The sequence below is a fragment of the Amblyomma americanum genome, chromosome 9, assembly GCF_052857255.1.
Source record: "Amblyomma americanum isolate KBUSLIRL-KWMA chromosome 9, ASM5285725v1, whole genome shotgun sequence".
NCBI classification, from domain to species: Eukaryota; Metazoa; Arthropoda; class Arachnida; order Ixodida; family Ixodidae; genus Amblyomma; species Amblyomma americanum.
The window spans coordinates 65,794,507-65,818,782 of NC_135505.1; the positions used below are offsets into that span (position 1 = coordinate 65,794,507).

Below are 24,276 nucleotides of genomic sequence, written 5' to 3' on the forward strand. Positions count from 1 at the left end.
AGAATTCTGTTTATGTTCGGTGCGTTACTGTTAAATGTGAGGATATGGTTTGTAGTGTAATCATTTCGGTTATCTATTTGGTGCCCCTGGAGTATTTGACTACGGTTAAGATTTGAAGCTCTGTTTATGGCGTCATCAATAAGGGAACGTGGATAGCGCTGTGTTAAGAGCACGTTGCGCATGTGTTCGGAGTTTTCATGAAAGTCTAGGTCGTTAGAGCAGATTCTTCGAAAACGATGGGCCTGCGAATAAGGGATGCTGGTTTTGCAGTGACGGGGATGGGCGCTTTGAAAATGTAGATATTTTTGTGAGTCGGTTGGTTTTCTATAAACGGTTGTACGAACTGACCCCTTGTCCACCAGAATGTCAACATCAAGAAAATTGATTTGACTGGCTGAGTAGGTGTGCGTAAACTTTATGTTTGGGTGCACGGAGTTGAAACTGTCAATGAAATGGATAAGTTGTTGTTCTGTGTTTGTCCATATTATAAAAATATCATCCAAATAGCGCTTGTAAAAGTACGGCTGAATTGTACAAGAAGAAAGAAATTTTGACTCTATATGATGCATGAAGATATTGGCATAATTTGGGGCCATTCTTGTTCCCATAGCGGTGCCACTTACTTGCAGATAATATTGAAGATCAAATTCGAAGCTATTATATTCTGAATTTGAAGCTATTATATTCTAACACAATTTTGGCTAGTGTTCCTAACACGTTTGGGCTTGGAGATTCATGAGGTTTCTGCTGTTCATAAGATTCTAAAAGGGCTGCAATGCCGTCGGCATGGGGAATGTTTGTGTATAAAGATGTTACATCCATGGTCACAAGAAAGGCTCCTTCTGGTAATGTTATATTGTCTATCTGGCGGAGAAAGTGGTTTGTATCTTTGATGTAGGATGGATGTGTGGCTGGAATGTGGCTAATTAGAGTGTCAATGTACTTTGATATTGGTTCTGTGAGAGTGCCGATTCCTGACATTATTGGCCGTCCAGGAATACCGGCTTTATGTAATTTAGGGAGCATGTAGAAACGCCCAGGAGAAGGATGGGTAGCCGTGAGTGCCTTGCATAGTTTCGGGGAGATTTCATTGTGTTTTATGAGGTCGAGGAGAATGTCAGATATAGCTTTTGAGTGCTCGTCGGTGGGGTCGCCATGCAGTTGTTTATAAAAATGGTTGTCAGAAAGCTGTCGGATGCCTTCTGCTATATAGTCATCCCTGTTCAAGATAACAATGCCTCCGCCCTTATCAGCTGGCTTTATGACGATGTCGGTACGGTTGCTGAGCGCCTCGAGAGCAGTACGTTCTCTTTTAGAAAGATTGTCTGGTCCTAACCTGCGGTTCTTAAAATTTTCAACAATGTCATTTTGAACTGCCTTAATATAGATATCCAAGTGTTTTTCCCGCCCGATGTTGGGAGTCCAATTTTGGTTTGCTGGGTGGAAGTCCGTGTTTTGGTGGGGGTTTCCGGGCTTATCAAAAAAGTATTCTCTCAGGCGAAGTTTTCTGGCGAAGTCGCAAAGATCTTTCAGGAGTTGAAATTCATTAAATTTGCCTGTGCGGGGGCGTTTCAAAACAAAAAAACTTCAGAAATTGGCATAATCAAAATTAGAAAATTTACACGGGACAAAGTTCCCCATGACGAATGGATGAAAGAAGTACTAAGTGCGGTTGGATCGAATTCTCCCAACCCCGATATCACTCAGTCAAAGGTCAGCCAAGGGCAAACACTCTCAAAACAGGGCCATCACAGTGTAGACAACATCACCAATCTATCTCTAACACCGCTCACAGAGTATGAGCGAGCCGTCCTATCTAGAGGGCTGACTTTTTGCCCCCGCACAGGCAAATTTAATGAATTTCAACTCCTGAAAGATCTTGACGACTTCGCCAGAAAACTTCGCCTGAGAGAATACTTTTTTGATAAGCCCGGAAACCCCCACCAAAACACGGGCTTCCACCCAGCAAACCAAAATTGGACTCCCAACATCGGGCGGGAAAAACACTTGGATATCTATATTAAGGCAGTTCAAAATGACATTGTTGAAAATTTTAAGAACCGCAGGTTAGGACCAGACAATCTTTCTAAAAGAGAACGTACTGCTCTCGAGGCGCTCAGCAACCGTGCCGACATCGTCATAAAGCCAGCTGATAAGGGCGGAGGCATTGTTATCTTGAACAGGGATGACTATATAGCAGAAGGCATCCGACAGCTTTCTGACAACCATTTTTATAAACAACTGCATGGCGACCCCACCGACGAGCACTCAAAAGCTATATCTGACATTCTCCTCGACCTCATAAAACACAATGAAATCTCCCCGAAACTATGCAAGGCACTCACGGCTACCCATCCTTCTCCTGGGCGTTTCTACATGCTCCCTAAATTACATAAAGCCGGTATTCCTGGACGGCCAATAATTTCAGGAATCGGCACTCTCACAGAACCAATATCAAAGTACATTGACACTCTAATTAGCCACATTCCAGCCACACATCCATCCTACATCAAAGATACAAACCACTTTCTCCGCCAGATAGACAATATAACATTACCAGAAGGAGCCTTTCTTGTGACCATGGATGTAACATCTTTATACACAAACATTCCCCATGCCGACGGCATTGCAGCCCTTTTAGAATCTTATGAACAGCAGAAACCTCATGAATCTCCAAGCCCAAACGTGTTAGGAACACTAGCCAAAATTGTGTTAGAATATTATAGCTTCGAATTTGATCTTCAATATTATCTGCAAGTAAGTGGCACCGCTATGGGAACAAGAATGGCCCCAAATTATGCCAATATCTTCATGCATCATATAGAGTCAAAATTTCTTTCTTCTTGTACAATTCAGCCGTACTTTTACAAGCGCTATTTGGATGATATTTTTATAATATGGACAAACACAGAACAACAACTTATCCATTTCATTGACAGTTTCAACTCCGTGCACCCAAACATAAAGTTTACGCACACCTACTCAGCCAGTCAAATCAATTTTCTTGATGTTGACATTCTGGTGGACAAGGGGTCAGTTCGTACAACCGTTTATAGAAAACCAACCGACTCACAAAAATATCTACATTTTCAAAGCGCCCATCCCCGTCACTGCAAAACCAGCATCCCTTATTCGCAGGCCCATCGTTTTCGAAGAATCTGCTCTAACGACCTAGACTTTCATGAAAACTCCGAACACATGCGCAACGTGCTCTTAACACAGCGCTATCCACGTTCCCTTATTGATGACGCCATAAGCAGAGCTTCAAATCTTAACCGTAGTCAAATACTCCAGGGGCACCAAAAAGATAACCGAAATGATTACACTACAAACCTTATCCTCACATTTAACAGTAACGCACCGAACATAAACAGAATTCTTAATAAGCACTTTAACATTCTCCAGCAAAGTCAACGATTATCGAAAATATATACATGCGCACCCCGCGTGATTTACAGGCGTGCCAAAAACATTCAGAACCACCTAGTCTACTCCAAGGAACACAAAACCCCAAAATATGGATGCCAGCCCTGTGGTAAGGGTCGCTGCAAAGTTTGCAAGCACATGCAGACTACGTGTTCCGCAACTAGTACGAGGTCAGTTTTCCAGCATTCAATCAACGGTAACTTTGACTGCGACTCATCAAACATTATTTACCTTCTTGAATGCACTTTGTGTAACCAGCAATACATAGGACAGACAAACACTGCATTCCGCATTCGATTTAACAATCACCGCGCACACGCCAAGTCTCTCCCAAACCTTCCCCTATCCAAGCATGTAAACGCAGGACACCCATTTGACCAACTAAAAGTAACAATTATTCAAGGGGGCTTCAAAAACAGGCGAGAACGTGAACAGCGTGAATCCTATTTTATCCACAAGTTTAATACTATTCAAGAAGGTCTTAACGAAAAGCCTGGTACCCTTTCTTTTATTCACGACCTCCAAACAAAATAATACTACACTTCTCGTTAATTGGCTAACTCAGATATACCTTTTATAACTCCTAGTGTATATCCCAGGCAATCATACCCCTCCTTACTTACACTATCCTGCCTCGTGCAGTATTGATAAGTTTTTGACGTTCTTTCCTTACATTTTCCGACAATCTGAAATCTTTGCACACAGCTAGCCCAGCCCTCCTCCCCTACAAACAAGTATTCCCGGCGAGGTCGGTTCAACGACCTACCCACGGAGAGGGGTGCACCGTTCAGTGAAACCCAGACCCCGTGAGTAAGTTCTTAGACATGTGCTCGTTAACGTAGCCCACTCCTTCCTTAACGTTCTAGCCCTCGGCTCACCGGAAATTAGTGAGACCCCCAAAAGGCGCCTGGTTTGGCCTGTTCGTCACTGCCAGTGTCATTTGCGCAGCGGCTCCCCTTTGGACACGCATCTGCAGCGGCGCCCTTTGTGTTTGTGCATTTTGTTTGTGTGTTTTGTTTCCGTGCTGCCCATGTCCCCCGCACCGTCTTCCTCTCCCTTTCTCTCGTTTCGCCATCTCCTTTTGTACCCCACCCTTCCTTACTGTACTAGTTTCCCTCCCCCTTTTTTTTCTTTTATTTCTATTTTTTTGCTTCCTCCCCTAATATTGTCCCGGTCTGCTCCCCGCACCCCCATCTTTATTTTCTTTTTTTCAGTTTTTTGAACCGTTGTTGCTATTTGCGTGTTACACTCCTTTCTCCCTCCTCTTGAGCTCACAAACTTAAAACGTCCATCTGACGCGAGACCACTACAGTCCTGAAGAAGACCGCACCGCGGTCGAAACGTTGATAAATAAAAGTGTCTTTGTAGAAGTGCCCACTTCTCTTAAATCTATATATATATATATATATATATATATATATATATATATACAAAAACATATCCCAGCATGAAAGGCGCAAGTGCGCACCTTTATCAGGCAAATTTATGCTACGTCTAGAAGTGCAAAGTTACTTTGTCAAAGACTAAACTTACACTGACAAACAGGGCAAACTTAGCACCCCTGTTGTGCATGCGCGAACACCCTCACGTCCTATTGCCCAAAGGGTATCTATGCACTATCTGCTGGTGTGTGTATATATATATATATATATATATATATATATATATATATATATATATATATATATATATATATATATATATATATATATATATATACTGTCGACACAAAAGTACTATTAGCGCTCTTTAGCGTAAAACCGGTCCACTGAATGCAGGACTAAAGTTGACCCATATGGTGTAAGCCGTAGTGGAGGCAGTGTGTAATTGTTGAGACAAATCTTTCATTTGAGATGGGCTGCGTCATCTCGTTTTCAGATGCAGGTATTACTGCCGAATGCACACAAAGGGTCATCAAACAATTGGAGAAAGAAATCTGCCGACGTATTTATTTCCTACATGATACACCATATTAAAGCAATGGCCCTGGCAGTATTCCCCATGCATGTGGGGGCAGTATGTACCATGTATTTGACCTGCACAGAGAAGAAAACCTGTAATAATTTTTTTTTCACTACAGAGCTTAGTAGGACTTGGCCTTGGGCTGAGTTAGTTTATGTATAAAAATATAAACTGCACAAAAGGCAGGAATAAAGTTAGCCACAAGTACAGGCATCGAACTGCTTATTAAGGAGAACCAAAATGAGAAAATATATGCAGAAAAAACAAAACATGTCTTAAATGACAGCTACTTAATCGCTCGCATATACTAACATGATCGCAAACACACTGGCTTCTTAGAAAAAAATTCGCGCCTGGCCAACAAAAGAAAAAACTGCTAAGAAATCAGAAAAAATCCAGAATATTTTTCCCAGGGGCAAGGCCAAGCTGTAGGCATCCCGGATGCCAGACTACTTGGAGGGTAGTGTCAAGAAAAACAAAAAAAAATGTGTATGAAACGGAAATTAGTAAAACACGAGAAAATAAAATGCAATTTAACAAATCCTTCCCTCCGTTTTCTTGTGTTTATTTTTCCATATCATTATTTGTTTTAATTGTTAAATCAAGTTTTATTTTTTCACCAGCACTTCTACTCCTGTCCGCTGCTTTTCCATTCCATCATCTACGAATTTTTTTTTCTGCTTTGAGAATTTCCTCTACCTAGTGGTCTGATTTCTTGAGTGGCTAAGGTATGATGCAGCCCCAGGTAACAATATGACTCGGGTCTCTGATGCCACTGTATGTTTTGTAGCCCATGATATGAATGAAAGGGAAGTGTAGGTGATTATCAAAGTGTTATTGAGTGATATCGCCAGCTGTAATTTTACTCTGTTCTTCTTTCCCTGCATATATTACCTGTGAATTCATTTTCTATTGTGAACGGCAGGAAGCTTGTGCCTGTGATGGCTTTTCTGGGTGCATCCCATTGTCGCTACCTTTTTATATAGTTTAAATTCCAGCAGAAATGCATAGACATTACAAAAATATTATGCACTATCAATAATGATAAAGAAGGGGTCGAACTCCTTTTTCAAGCCAATATATGACTTTTTGAGTGCACCTCCTAACATCACCTCATGTCGAAATACAGGCATTTGTATTTTACGGTACCGCTCCTCGAAACCAAGAAAAAGCTTCGGGTTAAAAGTGAAATAATAGCAAGGCCAACTTACACAACTAAAGAGTCGTCTAAACTCATTTGGTAATGAAGTGACTTCATACACACAAAATTATACGAACCAATATGTTAAAGGTAGCTTTAGTTAAGGTTCACAACCTGTTTTATACTACACCTCTACATTATGCCTGTGCAAAAAGCTTCGCTTATCCGACCAGAATTCACTGAAAGACTACTTTGACTACACAAGCATGATAAAATAATCTCCTCCTAAAGCACTATTTTTGCTTGAGGAAATTACAAACCTCGACTCTTTACATACATAGTGCGGTTTCATCTAATGCTTGCAGCATATGCAGCAGCAGTAATTTTCATGAATTACAATTTGCCGGAACAGTAGGATGCAACCTCTATATAACAATTTTTCAGATGCTTAGAATAATGAAATATTGATTACTGACTGTCAGAATGAAAGAGAAAGAAAGAGAAGTGGTAGAGGAAAGGCAGGGAGGTTAACCAGCAGAATGTTCCGGTTGGCTACCCTGCACTGAGGGAGAGGGATGAGGCGGGCGTAAAAGAATATGAAGTGCAATGCGCTCTGTATCTGGCACGAAAAACAATGGCAAACGCACTGAAATTCGCAGGTTGCCGCTGCTGTAGCCTGTACATTTTGAGGGCTGCCGAACGCTCCGACCTGAGTAGAACACAACTTTAGTCCTCCATCACTAATACGAGGCAGATAGGCGGCGCAGACGTTCCAGTGTGTAGAAGGGCTGTGACCGTTGCGGCTGATAATGTTGATGACAACGTAAGCATCGGATTTCTTCTCGGAAGGATGAGGCTGGAGGATGCGCTGTGCCAGCTATTGGAGAGCTACAAGCAGTGGATTCAACAAATTCAGCATCTTCAGTGCATTCTGTGCAGCTGGCATGTGCGAGAAGGAAAGCAGCACACGCATGGTATTCACGATTGGCTTCAGCATTGCAATTACATGCTCGTCTGCGACTTGGGCCGGTTTCTGACCAACTACCCGACCAGCAATAGGCTCAAAACACTGGGTGCGCGTTGACTTTTCTATCATTTATGTTGTGCAGTGCTTCAGAAGCGATGGCCAAGTAACTTGCTGGTCACGGTCATGGACCGAAGTTGGGACTTGTGCTTGATTAGAAATAGGCTCAGGACTCGGGTACGCAATACCTTTTTGTTCAATGCGAGTGTGTGTAGCTCAGGCAGGGATGGCCAAGGCCCATCTGCGACAACCGTCCCTACCTCAACAGTCATATGGCTCCCTTTCATTAAAGTATTATGCGCAAGGGAACGACATGTTGCGGAAATTCTTAGACGATTCATTCCAATATCAGCACACATTTAGAAGGCCTGTGACGAGGGCGACGACGTCGTCGCACCTTAGCAGCAGTTTCTCTGTGTGTGGAATTGTCTCTTGTCATTTGAGTATCGCCCGTTCCCTTTTCAGGTGAGGACAATGTTTTGAGGCAGCGTCATGAGGGCTGAGGCAATTGGCACACGTAAGGACTGTTGCCCGGCAAGCATAGCCGCTTTGTGGCTGCGTGCACCGTGGGCACACCATGGGGAAATCGCACACACTACTCACGTGTCCTATCTTCATGTATTTCCGGCACTGGAGAGGATTCAGAATGAAAGGCCCAACTACATGCCGAAAGTGCACAACATTCACGTACGTTGGCATGCAGTCTCCTTGGAAAGTGTTGCACTTTTACCTCCCAAAACGCTGAGCTTGCAGTACGGCTACACCGTCGGTGGCTGGTTGAATCAAAATGGGCAGACCAGAGTCGCGGATGGCTATGTAGACATCGTAAGTGACGCCTGCCGTAGTGCCACTGCCTAGAAAGACATGGGAACAAACGCTGATGCCGCCGAGCGTTTTGATGTTGCTCAAGCTTTAAAGCGCGTTCCAGTCCATGAAATCAACAGCGACGACATTCCTAAAATGATTCACCATCAACTTAACCTGCTCCCGGGACGCGAGCCTCCAGGAAAATAGACGTGGTTTGCCTGTTAATGTGGTTGAGATTGTCAGTAAGAGTTTCGGGCACAAAGAGCACTGTGTGTGTCGATGATCCTCGCTCCGTAATGACCGTGGACGTACTCGACGACGACGAGTCCTAGCCTTTGTGCAGTCTCCGTTTGGACTTCTTGCTTAGGACCCTGACGAAGTTTTCGTCAGCCGATGAGTCATCATTGGTGGCCGAGTACACCATGGTGACCTGGCTGCTTGCATCATTCGGGAGGCCAAAACGTTTCCTCTGGGCGGAAGCGGCTGACCCACCGAACTGAAGTCCAAAAGCAAAGATACAAGGGCAAGGGAACCATCGAAGGCATTTCATATAAGAGACGTGTATTTTCTGTTTGCGATAAGTATGACCCTCTTCAAATGAGAAATGGCATATCTTGAACGTTTCTGTTGATAGCGTTGTGGGCGAACTCTCTGCGCATGCCCTGATTTTTCTTATATTTGCTGCGCTGTTAGTGAATAAATTTATATGAAGTTTAGCGCTAGTCCTGTGTGGCCCTTTCTTGTGTTCGTCATGGTTGCGCTATTATTTTTTTGTTACAGTGTAAAGAAGATTAACACAGAGCTGCACATTATATCTAGCTTTCAAATATTAAACGGTGCTAGCCATATTACCTTGATTGCATGGCAGCCTGCCTAGGATTACTACAGCTGTGCGTCATTTGTTTCTGATTTTTCCCACACATAGATTGGAGGCAGTGCCCCTCAAACTAATTTAATATCAAACCTTTGCCTAAGAAGTCGAGCTTAGTTTTGAAAAAAATACTGCATTGGCACTTCACGCAATAAAATGAGATCAGAACTATTCAAACAATTATTCAAAACTTCTTTCACTACTAAGTCCTCCAAAACATTGAATGGCTCCAAAATCTGTAATAGAATAGCTGTAGCAGCATGACATAGTATACTATGTTCACTGATGGACATCAAACAATGATGAACTTGCTACAATGTTATAATTACATACTAAAATACATACCGCGCAAATCGAGTCTCGACTACTTGTGCGGTTTTGAAGAAGCCAGGTTGAACTTCAGTGCCAGTAGCGACAGTGCTGGTGCACATTTTGCATGCCTCCTACTGCCAGGTGTACTGCAATATAGGGATAGCATTAGTGTAACGGTTGGTTTTAATACGTATGAACATTAAACCACATATTGTCAGCGTGCATGCTCAAGAAACAACAGGAGTATTTTGACAATGAAAACCTACAACATTTGAATCCAAATTGTATTCATTACACAAATGCCGCAAATTCATAAGAGGCGTAATTTAATCAGGATAGCTGCTGGCACAGTAAGCATAGACAAACTTCTTCACCACAATCGCTGAGTATCAGCGAATTGTCTCTAAGTGCCTAACATAATTCACATATTGTCTAACAACATCAACTGCAGAATAAAGAAAGAACTATATTGTTACTGTTTAGGCGACTCAAAACATTTATAACAGAGAAAGCTTGGAAATTGTACCACAAAGACTATACTCTCCCACAAGCATTATATGCTGGGCTGAACTTAAGAGAACACAAGAGCACAAAAAGAGGTGACATAGACTGTATGGTTTTGTGACCAAATGTTTGGCCACCAACTAGCCCATAACTTTCCACTTGCCAAAAGAGCAAGTCCACTTTTCACCATTCGTTCTTAACCAGAGTGAAAAGCAAGTTACATATCAACTTAACGCCATTTACTCACCCTCCTTCCAATAGATTACAGCAAAACTGCTGGCATGATAAGTCGCTCTCTGGGTTAGCAAAGAATATTGCATGATGTGTGCGAAAATAGCCGCTGGCTACGGAACGCACAGCAAAAATTAGGTGCTCATTTCTTGCCTATCAACGTTCCACGTTTACTGTTTTATCGTTTGCTTTATACTCCATTGCAAAAAGAACTGACGCCGTCCATCCACCCACGAGAGAAGAAAAAAAATGCGACCTTGCAGGTGGAGTCGTCTTCAAGCGGTAAAGTTATAACAAGTTTACTGCCCAATGAGAATCAGATATAGTGTTGCGGTAGTTGTGATCACTGCATGCAGTACGCGCTACAGAAGCGTACACACTAGTGTACTCGCCCTTTTCTGAACGGGGACTGTGTCTTCGACATACCTGACTGAATGGTCATGAGCTGGGACAAACACGTTGCGTTTAAGAGACGACAGGCAATATTCTTGCGCGGAGGAGACGAAGGATCGGAGTCTGCAGCGAAACAAAGCATGAGAAAGATGCTTGCACATTGCGAAGCTGCGGTCGTGCTTTGTACACGCATCGGCTCCCTCCGGCCGCTATGCAGCCGGTTCAAAACAAAAATTACCAACTAGTAGCGGCTCGAGCGCGCTATCTATGATAAAGCATTGTTATTCAATGCACCATAATTTTATGGCAGGTGAAAAACACGTACGACCAAACGGAAAGGTCACTTACATGTACGGTTGAAATTTGGCCCGAAGAATCCGTACGGTGAGCTCGCCACGACGATCTGGTGTACGCTGTTTCTTTCAGACGTTGACTGTTTTGCGAAGAGGTCGCTAACTGCAGCGTCGCACATCGATGAAGCGGTCACGATGAAGTAATCGCTGAGCACCACCGAATTCAAAACGCATGCGGGCCCGTACAACGCAAAAAGAGGAACGCGCGCCGTGACACGAACGCACAGCATCCTGCGACAACAAGCGTGGTAAACAGCGGCTTCATCTTCAACTCTAGGGAAGCAAATATCACAACTTATCACAACAATCTAAATCGACAGGCACGTAACCTAACAAGCAGATGGAAAATTACGAAATGTAAAAAAAAAACCCTGCTTCGCGCACTTCACGTCTTACTTTTGTTCGGCACATTTTTACACCGTGGTTCGGCTGGGAGCCGCGCGTGCCCTCTTTCCCTTTTCTCCTCTGACTGAGGGAACTTCATTCAACATATTTCCATAAGTGTTGCAAGGTCACGCCGCCCGCGTGCGGGGCGACAGTCTTCGGTGTCTGCAATGTACGGGCTGCTTGCATTTTTTTTGTGTGTGTCTGTGCCCCTGTGGCCATGTGCCGCGTATTTTTTCGCGCTTTCGGCGCGTCTCAGCTCTTTCGCTCTCAGAGACAAAGAGCGCGGCGAGACTTTTCTTGTCTTGACAGTTCCTCCTCTTCCTTGCAGCATACGTTTGCGAAGCTTTTCTGGCAGCCAGCTATTACGCCGCGTGGGTAAATACGCAGATTGTTCCGTAAATCTGCTGTCTCATTTACTGCCGCATACGGAAAGCGCTGCGAAATAACTATCAATAAATTTCCCGACGTACATCGAAGTCATTCATAGAATTGGATAAAAAAGCGATGTAAATACTACAGCATTATTGATTGCGCGTCAGACACAGTAGCAGTTTGTAATACTGATTTGAAATCTGAACTTATTTTTTTTGCTTATGGGCTGCACGTTTAAGAAGATTCCAAAGAAAGTAAAAAACCGGCTCCGTTCCGAAGTAGTTTAGCTCTAGCGAAATACATATGGCTATAGGAATATGAATTTAGTAAACCCGTACCCAGTGTTCTAGAGGTTTCAGGCAAAGTCATTTGATCTTTTGAGGAATATGGCGCAGAAGAGGGTTTAAAACAACAGTCCAACACTGCTCATGCAGCAGTTCTCACCTCTCGTCGCTCGAGTGTTCCCGGAGTTCTCGAAATATTTTTAAGGATGGGTCTACTCAGCAGAAATTAAGCACTGCCAGCGTTCTGCCACCCAAGCACATGTTAAGACGCTTCAAACCACAGGAGGTTCGGGTGACTCCGTCTATTATACGCGCTTATACTGAATCCTTTTTTTTTATTCGTCTGGCATTGTTGATATTCCAGTTAAGACTCGAGCGACTGTAACGGGCAACGCACTATATCGAGGACATTCATGGCGGGTTGAAGATACGATTTAGCTCGCGCCTCTTAAGTCTCCAGAGAGAGCTTAATGCCGATTTCGTGTAACACTACGTCGCTTTATTTCCTTATGAAACACGCGCCATAACGAGAGTTTTCGATCACCAGCGCACGTGATTCGGAACTGCACGGGGGTAAAGAAACGTCCTGGTGTTTATCTCACGCGATTAGAAAATAAATAACCACTCTAACGAATAGAGCTGTGAAGCAAAACTGTCCCTTTCAAAACTTTTAGTACTTTAATAAAAGGTTAATCATAAACCGAAATTATAAATGAAATAATTTTCACGCCTCTTGTATGTTCGTTAGAGTGGAGCGTTAAGAGGTTGATTTCTTTCTGGGAGCTGCAATTGGTCAACGGAGGGACACAGAACCCATGATGCCGCCGGTCTATGCCGACTTGATGCTTTTTTGAAAGGTGCCCAATCATGAGTATGAAAGCACATGCGTCGAATATTAGTTATTTTGACCGTTAGCAGCCAGAACAAGTCTGCATGCGTGATGATGGTTGTCATTGTGGATCGCGGCCTATGCACCGTTTTCCAGTATCGTTCTGCTCATGCTCCAAGCCACCTCGTCCGCCGTTTTTGAAGACCATGCTATGCGAAAATGGGGAGATCACTGTAAATGTTCTTCCACTGAAGACGTTTCCGGGCTTCAGTGCTAGCACCTTCTGGGCCCTTGCAGAAGCGAGGAGGCGCGGTCAGTTTCGCCACCGTCCATTAGCCACTTATCAAAAGGATCAATGCAGGAGGGCGCGTGTGTCCACAGATGACTCACGTCTACCTGATCTGGCTAGGTGAAGCCAGCATAGCTCTTAACTATTGCCCTCAAAATAACCAAGCCGCCCCGCTTTCGGGAGAGGGCCAGTTTCGAAAGGGGAGGCGGTGCGGGCTGCATGCTTTGTTGTACAGCGTCTTCGCGCAGGGGAACAGAGCTGGTTTTAGGAGCGTAAAAAGGAGTGTAAGTTTTCCGAAACATACTACCGGCCTGCACGTAGGTTTTAGGAGAGTCCAAAGTTAGTCCATGCGTATTCAGGTAGCATAAATTGTGAAGATGCATCCTCTTTGCACATTTTTTTAGTCTACGTGGTGCACCATGTAGAGACTGAGGAATATCGGGAAGTCGAGTCTTCTTACTTGGCTTAACTACAGTCTGGAATGACACGTGGATTGAACTATATACGTACTACTTTTCTCGAGACAAACGTTGGAGAAATGCCGTGAAAATATCTGTTTCAATCTAGCACCGAACTTTTTCGCTTGCGTTAAATGTATTGAAGAAGCTAAAAACGCAGTTTTGAAATATTGTAATCTGCACATAGAGGAGAGTTTGGCGGCGAAAATGATAATTTCGAGGTACAAACCATGTTTTCGGCCGGACACTAGCTGACCCAAAAAAGAAACCTCGACTTCCGGGTATACCCGCGGTAAATGAAGTGCTCATTACGCGACCGGCATAGATGGTTGCGCCATATTTTCCTCAAGGCAATATTTAATATTTCTCCGCGTGCCCACTCGTGCAAAACTGAAACCGGAAAAGGTTTGGGCACCCAATTGCAGTGGTTTCACATCTCAACGAGGATAAACGAAAAGGTGAGTAGCAGGCATCATAAAACTTTCAAAAGGAGACTTGGCGGCTGTTCTGTGTCGTCGTTGCGCAAACATCTATGTAACAACACTTCTGAGACACATTTTTACGGGAAAATACCGACAGCAATGTGGGATTGTGCCGGCGAGCCAAATACGCAATGGAGCAAGCAACGCGACTCCGCGCACGACGATCCATCTTAGACTAGTTTGCCGCGCCACCTCAGCATAGCGTCAAATTTTTAAAAATCGCAAAAACAATAACCAAATCATTGATTTACTCTAGTCAACCGAACGCAGATGACAGTGCCACAGGCATATTTTTCAAATCAGGGCACAACCTTATGGCAACTGCGTTGCCATCAGTGCCCTCCTTACTTCCGGTTTTTGTAAGAAAAAATTTATTCGATTTCTTCTCGCCTCGGTTTTGCACAGGTGAAGGTGTTCGTCGGTCTGGCCCCGTTCAACAAGCTGTCCCACATGGACCTCGACGTTGTGAACGTGGTTGTACCTTTCGCACATCATTACGTGGTAAGTGTGTATTACCGGCACTGTTGTCTAGCCTTTTAAAACTTCTAAACACTTATACGGACATTACCTACGGTGTGCGACATGCCTCTAATTCAATACTGGGACTAACTGTTTAAGTGAGCAGTTAAGTACTGAATAGTGGTCAACCACTAAAGTAGATAGAACATCTTATGTGTATGGCGATTCGCTTCAACGCTAAATATTAGTTAACTGCTTTAAGTGAACAGTTAAGTACTGAATAGTGGTTAACCACTATAGCAGCTAGAACGTCATAGGTGTATGGCGATGCGATACAACACTAAATATTAGTTAACTACTATAGTAGCACGTCTCAGCTGCATGCCAATGCGCCACACCACTAACAGTGCTATGCCGACAAAAACGCCCTTGTAATTACAAAAGACCTTTTGAAAGCATTGCAGCACATCTTAAGTGAAACATTCGGTATATCTGGCACAATGTACGTTTCTGTTCGTCTGGCTTGGGAAATAATATCATCAGCGCGCTCGAACGTGGCATGTGCGGCGACATGTGCGGCAACGATATCTCCATTATCGCTGTTTTTTTGTGCTATCAAAATGCTAGCACAAGGGTAGCCGCGTAAAGTTCAAATTAAAAGTATGAGGAGTAGACCTTCAGTTTTTTTGCGCTTTAATACTGGCAAGTTCAAGTGTTTGGCGGTATATTGATGCACGTTAACACGAAACACTCGTCGAACACATCACACCAACATGATATAGCATGCTTCAGGAAGAAAACATTGTTAAGTTCTTAATGAACTGAGTAAAGGGAATGTGCCACAAACGTTCGAGGTCTTCACTCGGGCAAACCCGAATAGCGCGGGCCTTATTGTAGGCAATAACACGAGCCACCCAGTGCCACCGTTTTCCAGTGGCACCGCCACTGTATCGGCGGCAAGAGGTGGCGTCAAGTGCGCGTCAGGATTCACATGTGATGCTACCAAAAAAGACTAAGTGTGCAATCCGAATTGGATCAGGATGTCGTGCCTCACGTCAACATAGGGGGGCGTGAAGCTTGTGATGGCAGCGGAAGGAGCTCAAGGGCGTCAACTCGTAGAACATACGACAGAGCTGAATGCTTGAAGAACTGCGTTTACTTACCTCTCTCGATTTGGCAGCAAACACTGGATCAGCAAAATGCGGGCGTCTTCTGACCGGAGCTTATGCACGCGCTTGGTTAAACTGCGGTAACCTCCAGACCGACATCGCAGTGCGCCGTCAGAAAAAGGGGGAGTTGTGCACGTTCGAACACGTGAATTAAGCAATCAGTCTCTCCGGGAGAAAAAGCCACGGCTCCGGACGGTAATGGCCATCGTGTTTGGTGGGTGTGGAAGCATTTATTTCTGAACCATATTATTTATTGCCCTCGCAAGCAGATTTTGATGGACAATATTTGTTCTGAAATAACGCCTTACTAGAGCCTTCCAGGGGTGCCCAATGGCTATGGCGTTTGACTAATATTCCCAAGGCGACGGGATCAAATCCAGGGCGAGAAGGCTGCGTTTAGGCGGAAACAAAATCTGCGCGGTGCGATGTCAGCGTGCGTACAACAACCCCTTGTTGGTAGAGATAAAACCAGAGCCCAGTATTTCTTGATATTTAGCAGTTACAAAAGGTATTTTGCAAGTTAGCAAAGGTATTTCTTAAGCTTTAGCGGTTACAGTTGCATTGGCCTTTGCGTGTACAAACTGTTGTGATCATTAAAGAGAATTGTCAAGATTATTTAGAGTGTAATAGATAAGTGGATACAAAGAACTCGCAATACAACGAACTCGCTGGAATTTTCGCAGAACATGTTGTACACGGCCGGTCAATACGAGGTCATGCCGAGGGGATTCCCATTGATGCCTTTGGCGCGAACGTTCTGCGCCCTCCCCACTCGAGCCATCTGCGCCTTTCTCGGCGACGCGTTCAGCAACCTGGGAAGCCACTACATCAACGTGGTGAGTGCAGTGCTTAAAAAAAGTGCGCATGCCAATTCAGTTGCTTCAAAACAATCATTCAGGTGTGTTTTGTGTGTTCTGTCTCAACCTTATATCTTGCTGCCCTAGACGATTTGTAAACCGAGTAAACCTGCCATACACTATATATAAAACCATTTAGGCACTTATATTTTTCATCGTATTATAAAAATCATAAAAGTTTCGAAAAAGGATTTTCGAGGTTCTGAGTACGTCGTGTTAGGAATTCAATACTGCTTGATATCTCTTACCTGTGTGGATACATTTGGGCAGTTTCCATGGCGGATCAGAGCGCATTTTGTCCGTCATATGATGCTGTGGCTATCTTTTTTTCATTGAGAACAGATTTGTTTCAGTTCTGTATAAGGCGAGCAATGCGTGTGGTCAGATGAACGCCCATTATACAGAGGTCTTCCCTGAACGGCGCCAGAAGTCGCGTAGTTTTCGTTTTTTTGTAGCTGGGATCTATCTTTGCGAACAGTTTTTGCATGACAAATCAAGACACAGCCAAGCTCTTCTGAGTAGCTAGTTTGTATTCTCTTTATGCCACTTCCTTCGAGCCCTCTGTAAATATTCGTTAAATTTAAAAATATTTGCATGACTAGGTCAGCTATGTCATTTATTAACGAGTCATTCGTGTTATTCACACTGCACGGCTTTCGTTTTTTTCATCCATGCAGCTGTTTGATTCCTAATGGGGTTGCCGCCTTGCCTGGCACGCCTGATGTACAGTCCGAGTGATTTGAAAATGATCACTTTAGTTTGTACGGACTTGAATTTAAGTGTTCTAGTGCAATTTATTTTTCAAGAAGGCGGACCCATATTTGCAAGCGTTGATTGTAACTTGTTAACTCTATACATCACCCGCAGTTTTTTTTAATAGTGACCGCCACAGCAGAAAATTATTATTGCTTCGTTCGTTCAGCAGGAAGAGAGCGTTAGCCTTCAAATCACTTCGGGCTATATAAAAACCTCTCGCTAGACATTGTTAACTTGAGGTAGCGAGCGCCATGAATTGGGGTTGTTGGAACGGCAAATTTGGTATTTGTGCTATCTGGCGCTTGCAACAGAATGCTTTGTTCGAGCTTTGAAAGCTAATGAAACTGAAGCAGCCGTGAGTATATTTATTCAAATTACGGGACTAGGGTTTACACGATTGCAGTTCTATGTCAATAAAAAATAAAACAATTTATATGGATGCATATGCGGCATTGCTAGTACAAGGAAAAAAAGTTGCAGTAAAATTCAAGCTGCGCTTTAAAGCAATGAATTTACATCGACGATGTCAAGTATTTAACTTCGCTATTACTATTCCGAAGAAAGCACTCATTAACTATCAAGTGTTTTTGTTGTGTGGTCCCTGTTAGTGCTGTTTCATTCTGCGGCTTCCAACAGAGCCTCTAGCGAACCAACAATCCCATTTCATTTCTCAGCTAATGATAGTGATGGGCACGCGGTTCACATGCCTGAGTGTGAATAGGTGTGCGCGTCTTCCTAAACTCTTCATTATTGGTCGTATAGCTTGAGCACTAGGAGAATCACGTAGGAAAAAGTGTCCGCTGACTTGGGCTGCTGAAGAACGATTAAAATTATTCCTAAGTGCTCTCACTTCCTCCTTTATCCTTTCTCTTACGGCGCGGTTCAGGTGTCCATCGAAATGTAAGACAGATACTGCGCCGTTTTCTTTCCCCGAAAACCAATGTTCACTTTTCTAAGAGAATCAAAACGGAAATAAACACGAGGTCAACTAGATTGGTAATTACAACCTTAGGTTCGGCAACCCAGCTCGTTTCCAACTAACCGGCCACAACACACGTCGTGGGAGCAGGAAAGGAATACCTTGGAGGTAACGGGGCCGGTAGCCCTGAGTACGGGTTCGCGCAGCGCCTGGGAGCACAATGGGATGAGCGGAGCAGTGCAGCCGCTACTGCGCGATAGCGAGCTACGCGCCACGCACTTAAGTGATAGAAAACTGCTGAAAACTGTAAAGAAATCGAAAAATACAAGAAAAGTGTGAGCCGACCTATGCAGTAGCAGCGAGCCATGCCTATACCATAATTAACTCCATTAATGTGTCATTACTGGCAGACTGACCAATCGATCCCTTGTGAATTTTTTACAGTATCATTTGATAATTTTCTATCAAAAGACGCCAGAACATACTTTCGACTGCGGGATATACTGTAATCCTTGAAGACTTGATTCTCTCTTTTTTTGCAGACTCGATTTCCCGTGTACTTGTGTCACACACCCGCCGGAACTTCACTGAAAAACCTTGCTCATTTCTTGCAAGTAAGTTCAGGATGGAAAAATTAAGCCGCGAGTATTGCGCCACTTATCCTTTCGCTAACACTTCATCTAATCACTAACGGGAGACGGTTGCTCTCTAAAATTAATTCGTTGCTGTTATGTTAGTCAAAAATTTTGCTCAAATAATTTGAGCACTTTATTTGTGAAATTGTGGATTGAAAAGCAAGCCTCTGTTAGTGGGTATCAGCGGTGCCGTATTTTACATCGATAACACAAAATTCTGACATCGAGCTTGAAGGCACAAAAGCAGCATGTTTGCTCTAAAGAAGGCGATAAGTGGCTCCTGAAGAGAAACTGTAAACGAGCGAAATGAGCCTCTCTGCACTCTACCAGCATTCAGTAGTGTTGGTTAGAAATTCTGTTTTCCAGATGCACCTTGCATCTACTAAGCATAAAGTACCTTTCTGCTTCTTTTCACTGCGTACATGCTGTTTTGTTGCTTTGTTTCATTCGAAGACAATTAGCTCTATTTTATTTACTTACCAACACTTCATGGTTTCTATTTACATTTCTCCAAATATCCTGGGTTTCTAGCCGGGTGTGCTTTCTGGTTCTGTTTTAGAAACTGCTTGCTTCACAATACTCTCGTTCATATTCACTCTCCGACCGTAAAGTGTGCACTACAATGTAGTGATGGTTTAGTGAACAAATATGAAATAGTGTGCAAACCACGCACACTGCTGTTTTACTGGACCAACCATATTTTGTGCTTTTTGCTTTTACAACAGCTAGTGAAATCCAAAAAGGTGACAAAGTTTGACTACGGGCCCGATGACAACTTGATTTATTACGGGCAGGTAAGTACCAGCGAAAGTCTTTATTTTGTTATGTGCAGTAGATTTCTCTGTCTCTTTGAAATCTGCGCCGCCTTGACTGTAAACCTTATTCCTAAATGTAACCAGGATCCCAGACTAGAGAGAGATAAGTATGCTGGTCAATAAGCACTGACGAGGTACGATGAAGTCTTGTTCCTTGTTTTTAACACCTAGCTGCTGAAACGGTGTGACGGCTTTTTAGGGATAAGAGAGTCATCTCGAATACACTTGAGGAGCTTTCAAAAGTATTGCACGAGCATTTTCTTTTATGTATTATGCTGTCATTTAAGTAAGAATCATTGCAGAAGTCTGCAGAGGGAGCAAAGGTCATTGTATTGCCCTAAACTGAACAAGTGTGCCGCTAATGGCTTGACGACTGGCAAAGGTTAGAAACTGGTTGCCACAAGTGGTTGGTTCAGCAGTTGGGGAAAATCATAAGAAAGATATTCATCTTTTGTACTTCATAATACAATGGTAGATGTTTTTGAAGGTAATTTTTTTTATAACTCGCCTTGTAGGCTTTATAAAGTGGCAATGTCTGACACCCTGCGCGCTCACAGTAACGGAGGTTTCGCTGCCTATGCAGGAAGAAGCTCCGGAGTACAAAATAAGCAACGTTAAGACAGACGTGGGCATCTTCTGGAGCCGCGGCGACAAGTTGGTGTCACCGGCCAACGTGCGTGAACTCCTCAAAGACCTCGGACCACGAGTGAAAAAAAACTTCTACATAGACGACCCCTACTACACCCACGTACACTTCGCAATAGCGCTGAACAACCCTCAAGTACTCCACAAAGACCTACTGGAATTCATTGACAAATACGCATCTTCTTCTTAGTGCTATCGTACTACGCAAGAGGTTGTTGAAATGGTGAAGGATTTGTTTTTAGTGGGCGCTACAAATTGCATGAGGTCGCGTGATAAGCGACACCAAATCCATAAGAACAGCGTTGTCATGCATGCGTCCCTAACCAGTCGACGAATTTTGTGTTATTCGTGCATGAAGATTTCTGTCCTAACGAAAGTCTCCTGTGCCATACAAATCAATTGCTTCCGCAAAGATAATTCAATACGCGCAATCCAGTGGGGCCAATAACCGCTCCAGCTCATTTTAAGTTGGTGTCTGAGTAGTGTGCCGGTACATATTGTCGTTGTCCGCATGACGGATTCACGATTGCAGTCGTTTTGAAGAGCAGCACTTCTCTACCTGTACATTCGCGCTTGCATGTTTGTTTTATTTCTGGCGAGAATTGCGGCCCTCAGAGCTGTTGTATGGCAAAGAGGAATATTACCAGTGCACGTAATACTATAGTGAAAACTCCAAATGAAAAGTCCGTTGGGACATGCTGACAGTTACATTTTTTGAGAGCTATGCACTGGTGTTTGCACTTCAGTTTTCTAACTTTATTCCGCCTTACGAAAGGTGGGTGTTCACGTCCCGAAAAAGCAATAAAGACCAATCAAAGACCTACGTTGTTTAAAAATGTGTTTATAAGCAGAGGCAAAATTGTAAAGGGTATTTTATTTAGATGGCTGCATTTGACTTATATGAACTTGCGTTTCTTCTGTAAAGCGATAAATTTTGCCAATTCGAGCATAAATAGCTTTTTGACGGAATATTTTATAACTTTATCTTTAGAGCGCTCCATACTACTTGCTATAGCGGAGTTTTAGTGCTTTACTTCGCTCAGCTGCTTTCTAGTTTTAATCATGTCTTGCCGTAGCAAATCCTTGCTGTCACCTTTTTTGATATATCGCTGTTTTCCAGCCACTATTTTCGAACGCAGGCATGTTTAGGTAGCCTGGTGATGAGCAAGGCTTTCTGCTAGAATACGCCGTTTAAGGGAAACGTGGTGTAAAAAAGTTATTGGCGTTTCGCGAGGTCACTCAAGCGTGCATAAATTGTGACACGCCGCTCTGTTCGTTATCTGTTCTGGCAGAATGTCTGGAGGGACCATTCGAGGTAAGCAGGTTTTGCAGGTGGGATTTTACTTGTATCACATTCACAGATGAACTCGAAATCGACGGGTGAGATTACAACATTTAAGGTTAAGCAATTGAACATATTTTACTGATCGACACTTGGATTCGATATTTTTACAGCTTTCTTTGCAAACCAATGTGAATCTTTCTAATATCAAAATTTTTTCGTCTCGATAGGTGTCCAGTTCGGGGGGTTCGGCTTGGTGAAACACTCGCACAAACCTCACCATTATATGTATACCGGCCTGTGATTCTACTCAATGCAGGAAGTGATGTGGGAGCAAGCTGTTGTGCAGTGTTCATTAATTGAGTGACATATGGCCGCTTCATAACGATGGAGTCATCAGCAAATATGCACCAACGAGCAAAATCTTTTCCTTATAAAAATGATTGTTAGTAACCTTTAGATTTTGCGTTAACATTCTATTGACTATGCCAACATTTCACTCCAACATCTAATACATCCAAAAGGCCTGACCTCTTGAATACTTGATTAAAATATCTAAAAACTGCAAACAATTGTCCGGCAGTTCATAAGTAAAAGCAAGGCCTTTTCCTAGATGCGTAAACAGGCATAACATCTCTTTCACTAAACTGGCATGCGTCAATTTATGATTAGTTCTAAAAACCGCAATAAAATCGCAAACATATCTAAAAATTCGCACGACGCAGCCGTTGTCAACAGAAGGTAATAAGGCACCACTGTTATGCAATATAAATTTACTCATATCTGCCATAGACCGCGCCTTAGCATCTTCTTTGTTGACAACGGCTCCATGCTGCAAATTTTTAGATAGGTTGACGGTTTTTTGGTGATTTTAAAAACTAACTGTAGCTTGACGTATGCCAATACTGCAGAATGGATCTTATGCCTGTTTAGACAACTAGCGAAAGGCCTCGCTTTCACTTATGAACTACCGGACAACAACTGTTTGCAGTTTTTTTTTATATTAAGGTGAAGTATTCAGGAGGCCAGGGCAGTTGGATGTATTTTCCCAAAGAAAAGAACTCTTGTCTTACGGTTCGACAGATTCTAAGACAGTAAAAAGGGCCATCGCTTCTCTTTGATTGAAATCTACGCTAATCAAGTCCTGTGCTCACATGGTTGATTACAGTTTAAACAACCAGATCAACAGGCTTAAAAGGCGGGCTACCAATGCTCTTTTGTGTTTGCAGTAAAAGAGATCGTATTACTAGTAATAAAAAGGAAGAAAAATGCCAGAGCCAAGCCACGACCAAGGACTCCATCAGTGGTCCCTTCTACGCATAGTGTGGCCCACAGCCTGAAAAAGGTGGTTGTCAGGTGTGACGTTCCTGTTGCGTACTCATCTGGGAGAAAGCTGCGCGCCTTGTGCGCACGTATAGGGCGAACTTAGAACTCCCAATGCAAAAAGAGGCATGACAACTCCTTGTGGAATGTGCAGTTGGGTTTGTATATGAAATACCCCTGACTTGCGGCGGGGTCTATATAGGCCAAATGGGTGTGTGTATTAACATTAGAACATGGGAGTACTTTAAATCGCTTGAAAAGAGAAATGGATGCATTTTACCACTTCATTGCAATTAGTGCAAATGGCAGCCGGCGCTTGGCGGTATCAAGATTATTGGCAGAAATCACGATAAGTAAGCGCGGGAAGTTCTAGACGCCTTTCTGATGACTAAAGAAGGAGACGCATGCTGTAGTAATTTCTCTGTTGCCCTTCAGAGTAAGTAAATCGCCTTCAAAGATTGTGTTTCATAATCACCAGGACTTGACAAAGAATATGTGTGTTATCAGATTGAAAAAATCTGTTGTGCATGTTTTTTACTGTTTTTTGATGTTTATTGCGCAGACAGTGTTTCATATTTTTCTCTTATTTTTTTATCTTGTTGTTTTATTGTGTATGAATTTGTTTTTTGCAATGATTATTATGACGTTGCTTTTGCAAAGTTGTTTTTGTACTAGAATTAGGCAACAGTAACTGGGAAATCAACTGCAAGATAGACAGCGTTGCGGTCGCTGTAAATATTGTTTCCACGGTGGAAGGTTGATGTGAGAGCGATAGTGAGAGGGTCATGTGACTGGGTGCCCTGCATATATTCGAGCCCCGGGCTTTCGAATAAAGAGTTCGTTGTCCTACCTCTTTCCTATCTTCTCAGTTTTCCTCTGTGCGTCGTTTGGCTGGTTTATTTTTTCTTAATACAATGCACTAAGTAGCCAAACAATGTGTGTTACACTGTCTTAGCCGAGCATCTGCCTTTAGCATTTTTGGATAGCAAGTGAATATTTTTTTTCTTACTGCTTTGCAAGTATTTCTGTAGAAATAGGACAGAAACCGAGAAACCATTTTTGTCCACGCCAATAAACGCCTGAAACAATCAAGTACTGTAGCCAAACAATCCAACGCAATTAAAGCAGCCTTTAACAAGACACAAAGATTAGCAACCGCATTATCTACGCCGATCATCTTGTATTAGCATTTCGTTATATGCAGTTAAGAAATTGTTTTCGCTGCTTTCTATGTACCGCTCTCAGTATAATTTTTCTAGAAACCGAGAAAGCATTTTTGGTCACGGAAATA

The 24,276-nt window shown here is 43.2% G+C and overlaps 1 protein-coding gene across 1 annotated transcript in view; it reads left to right on the top strand.

Moving 5' to 3' along the window:
- LOC144104998 (gastric triacylglycerol lipase-like) overlaps positions 1 to 23,838 on the top strand; it is a 45,726-nt gene extending 21,888 nt beyond the window's left edge. The window contains exons 5-9 of the mRNA XM_077638221.1: positions 14,531 to 14,626; positions 16,437 to 16,589; positions 18,828 to 18,899; positions 19,646 to 19,714; positions 20,319 to 23,838. Coding sequence (XP_077494347.1) covers positions 14,531 to 14,626; positions 16,437 to 16,589; positions 18,828 to 18,899; positions 19,646 to 19,714; positions 20,319 to 20,570 — 642 coding nt within the window. The 3' untranslated portion in view covers positions 20,571 to 23,838. The remainder of the gene's footprint in view (positions 1 to 14,530; positions 14,627 to 16,436; positions 16,590 to 18,827; positions 18,900 to 19,645; positions 19,715 to 20,318) is intronic.
- The last annotated feature ends 438 nt before the right edge of the window (positions 23,839 to 24,276 follow it).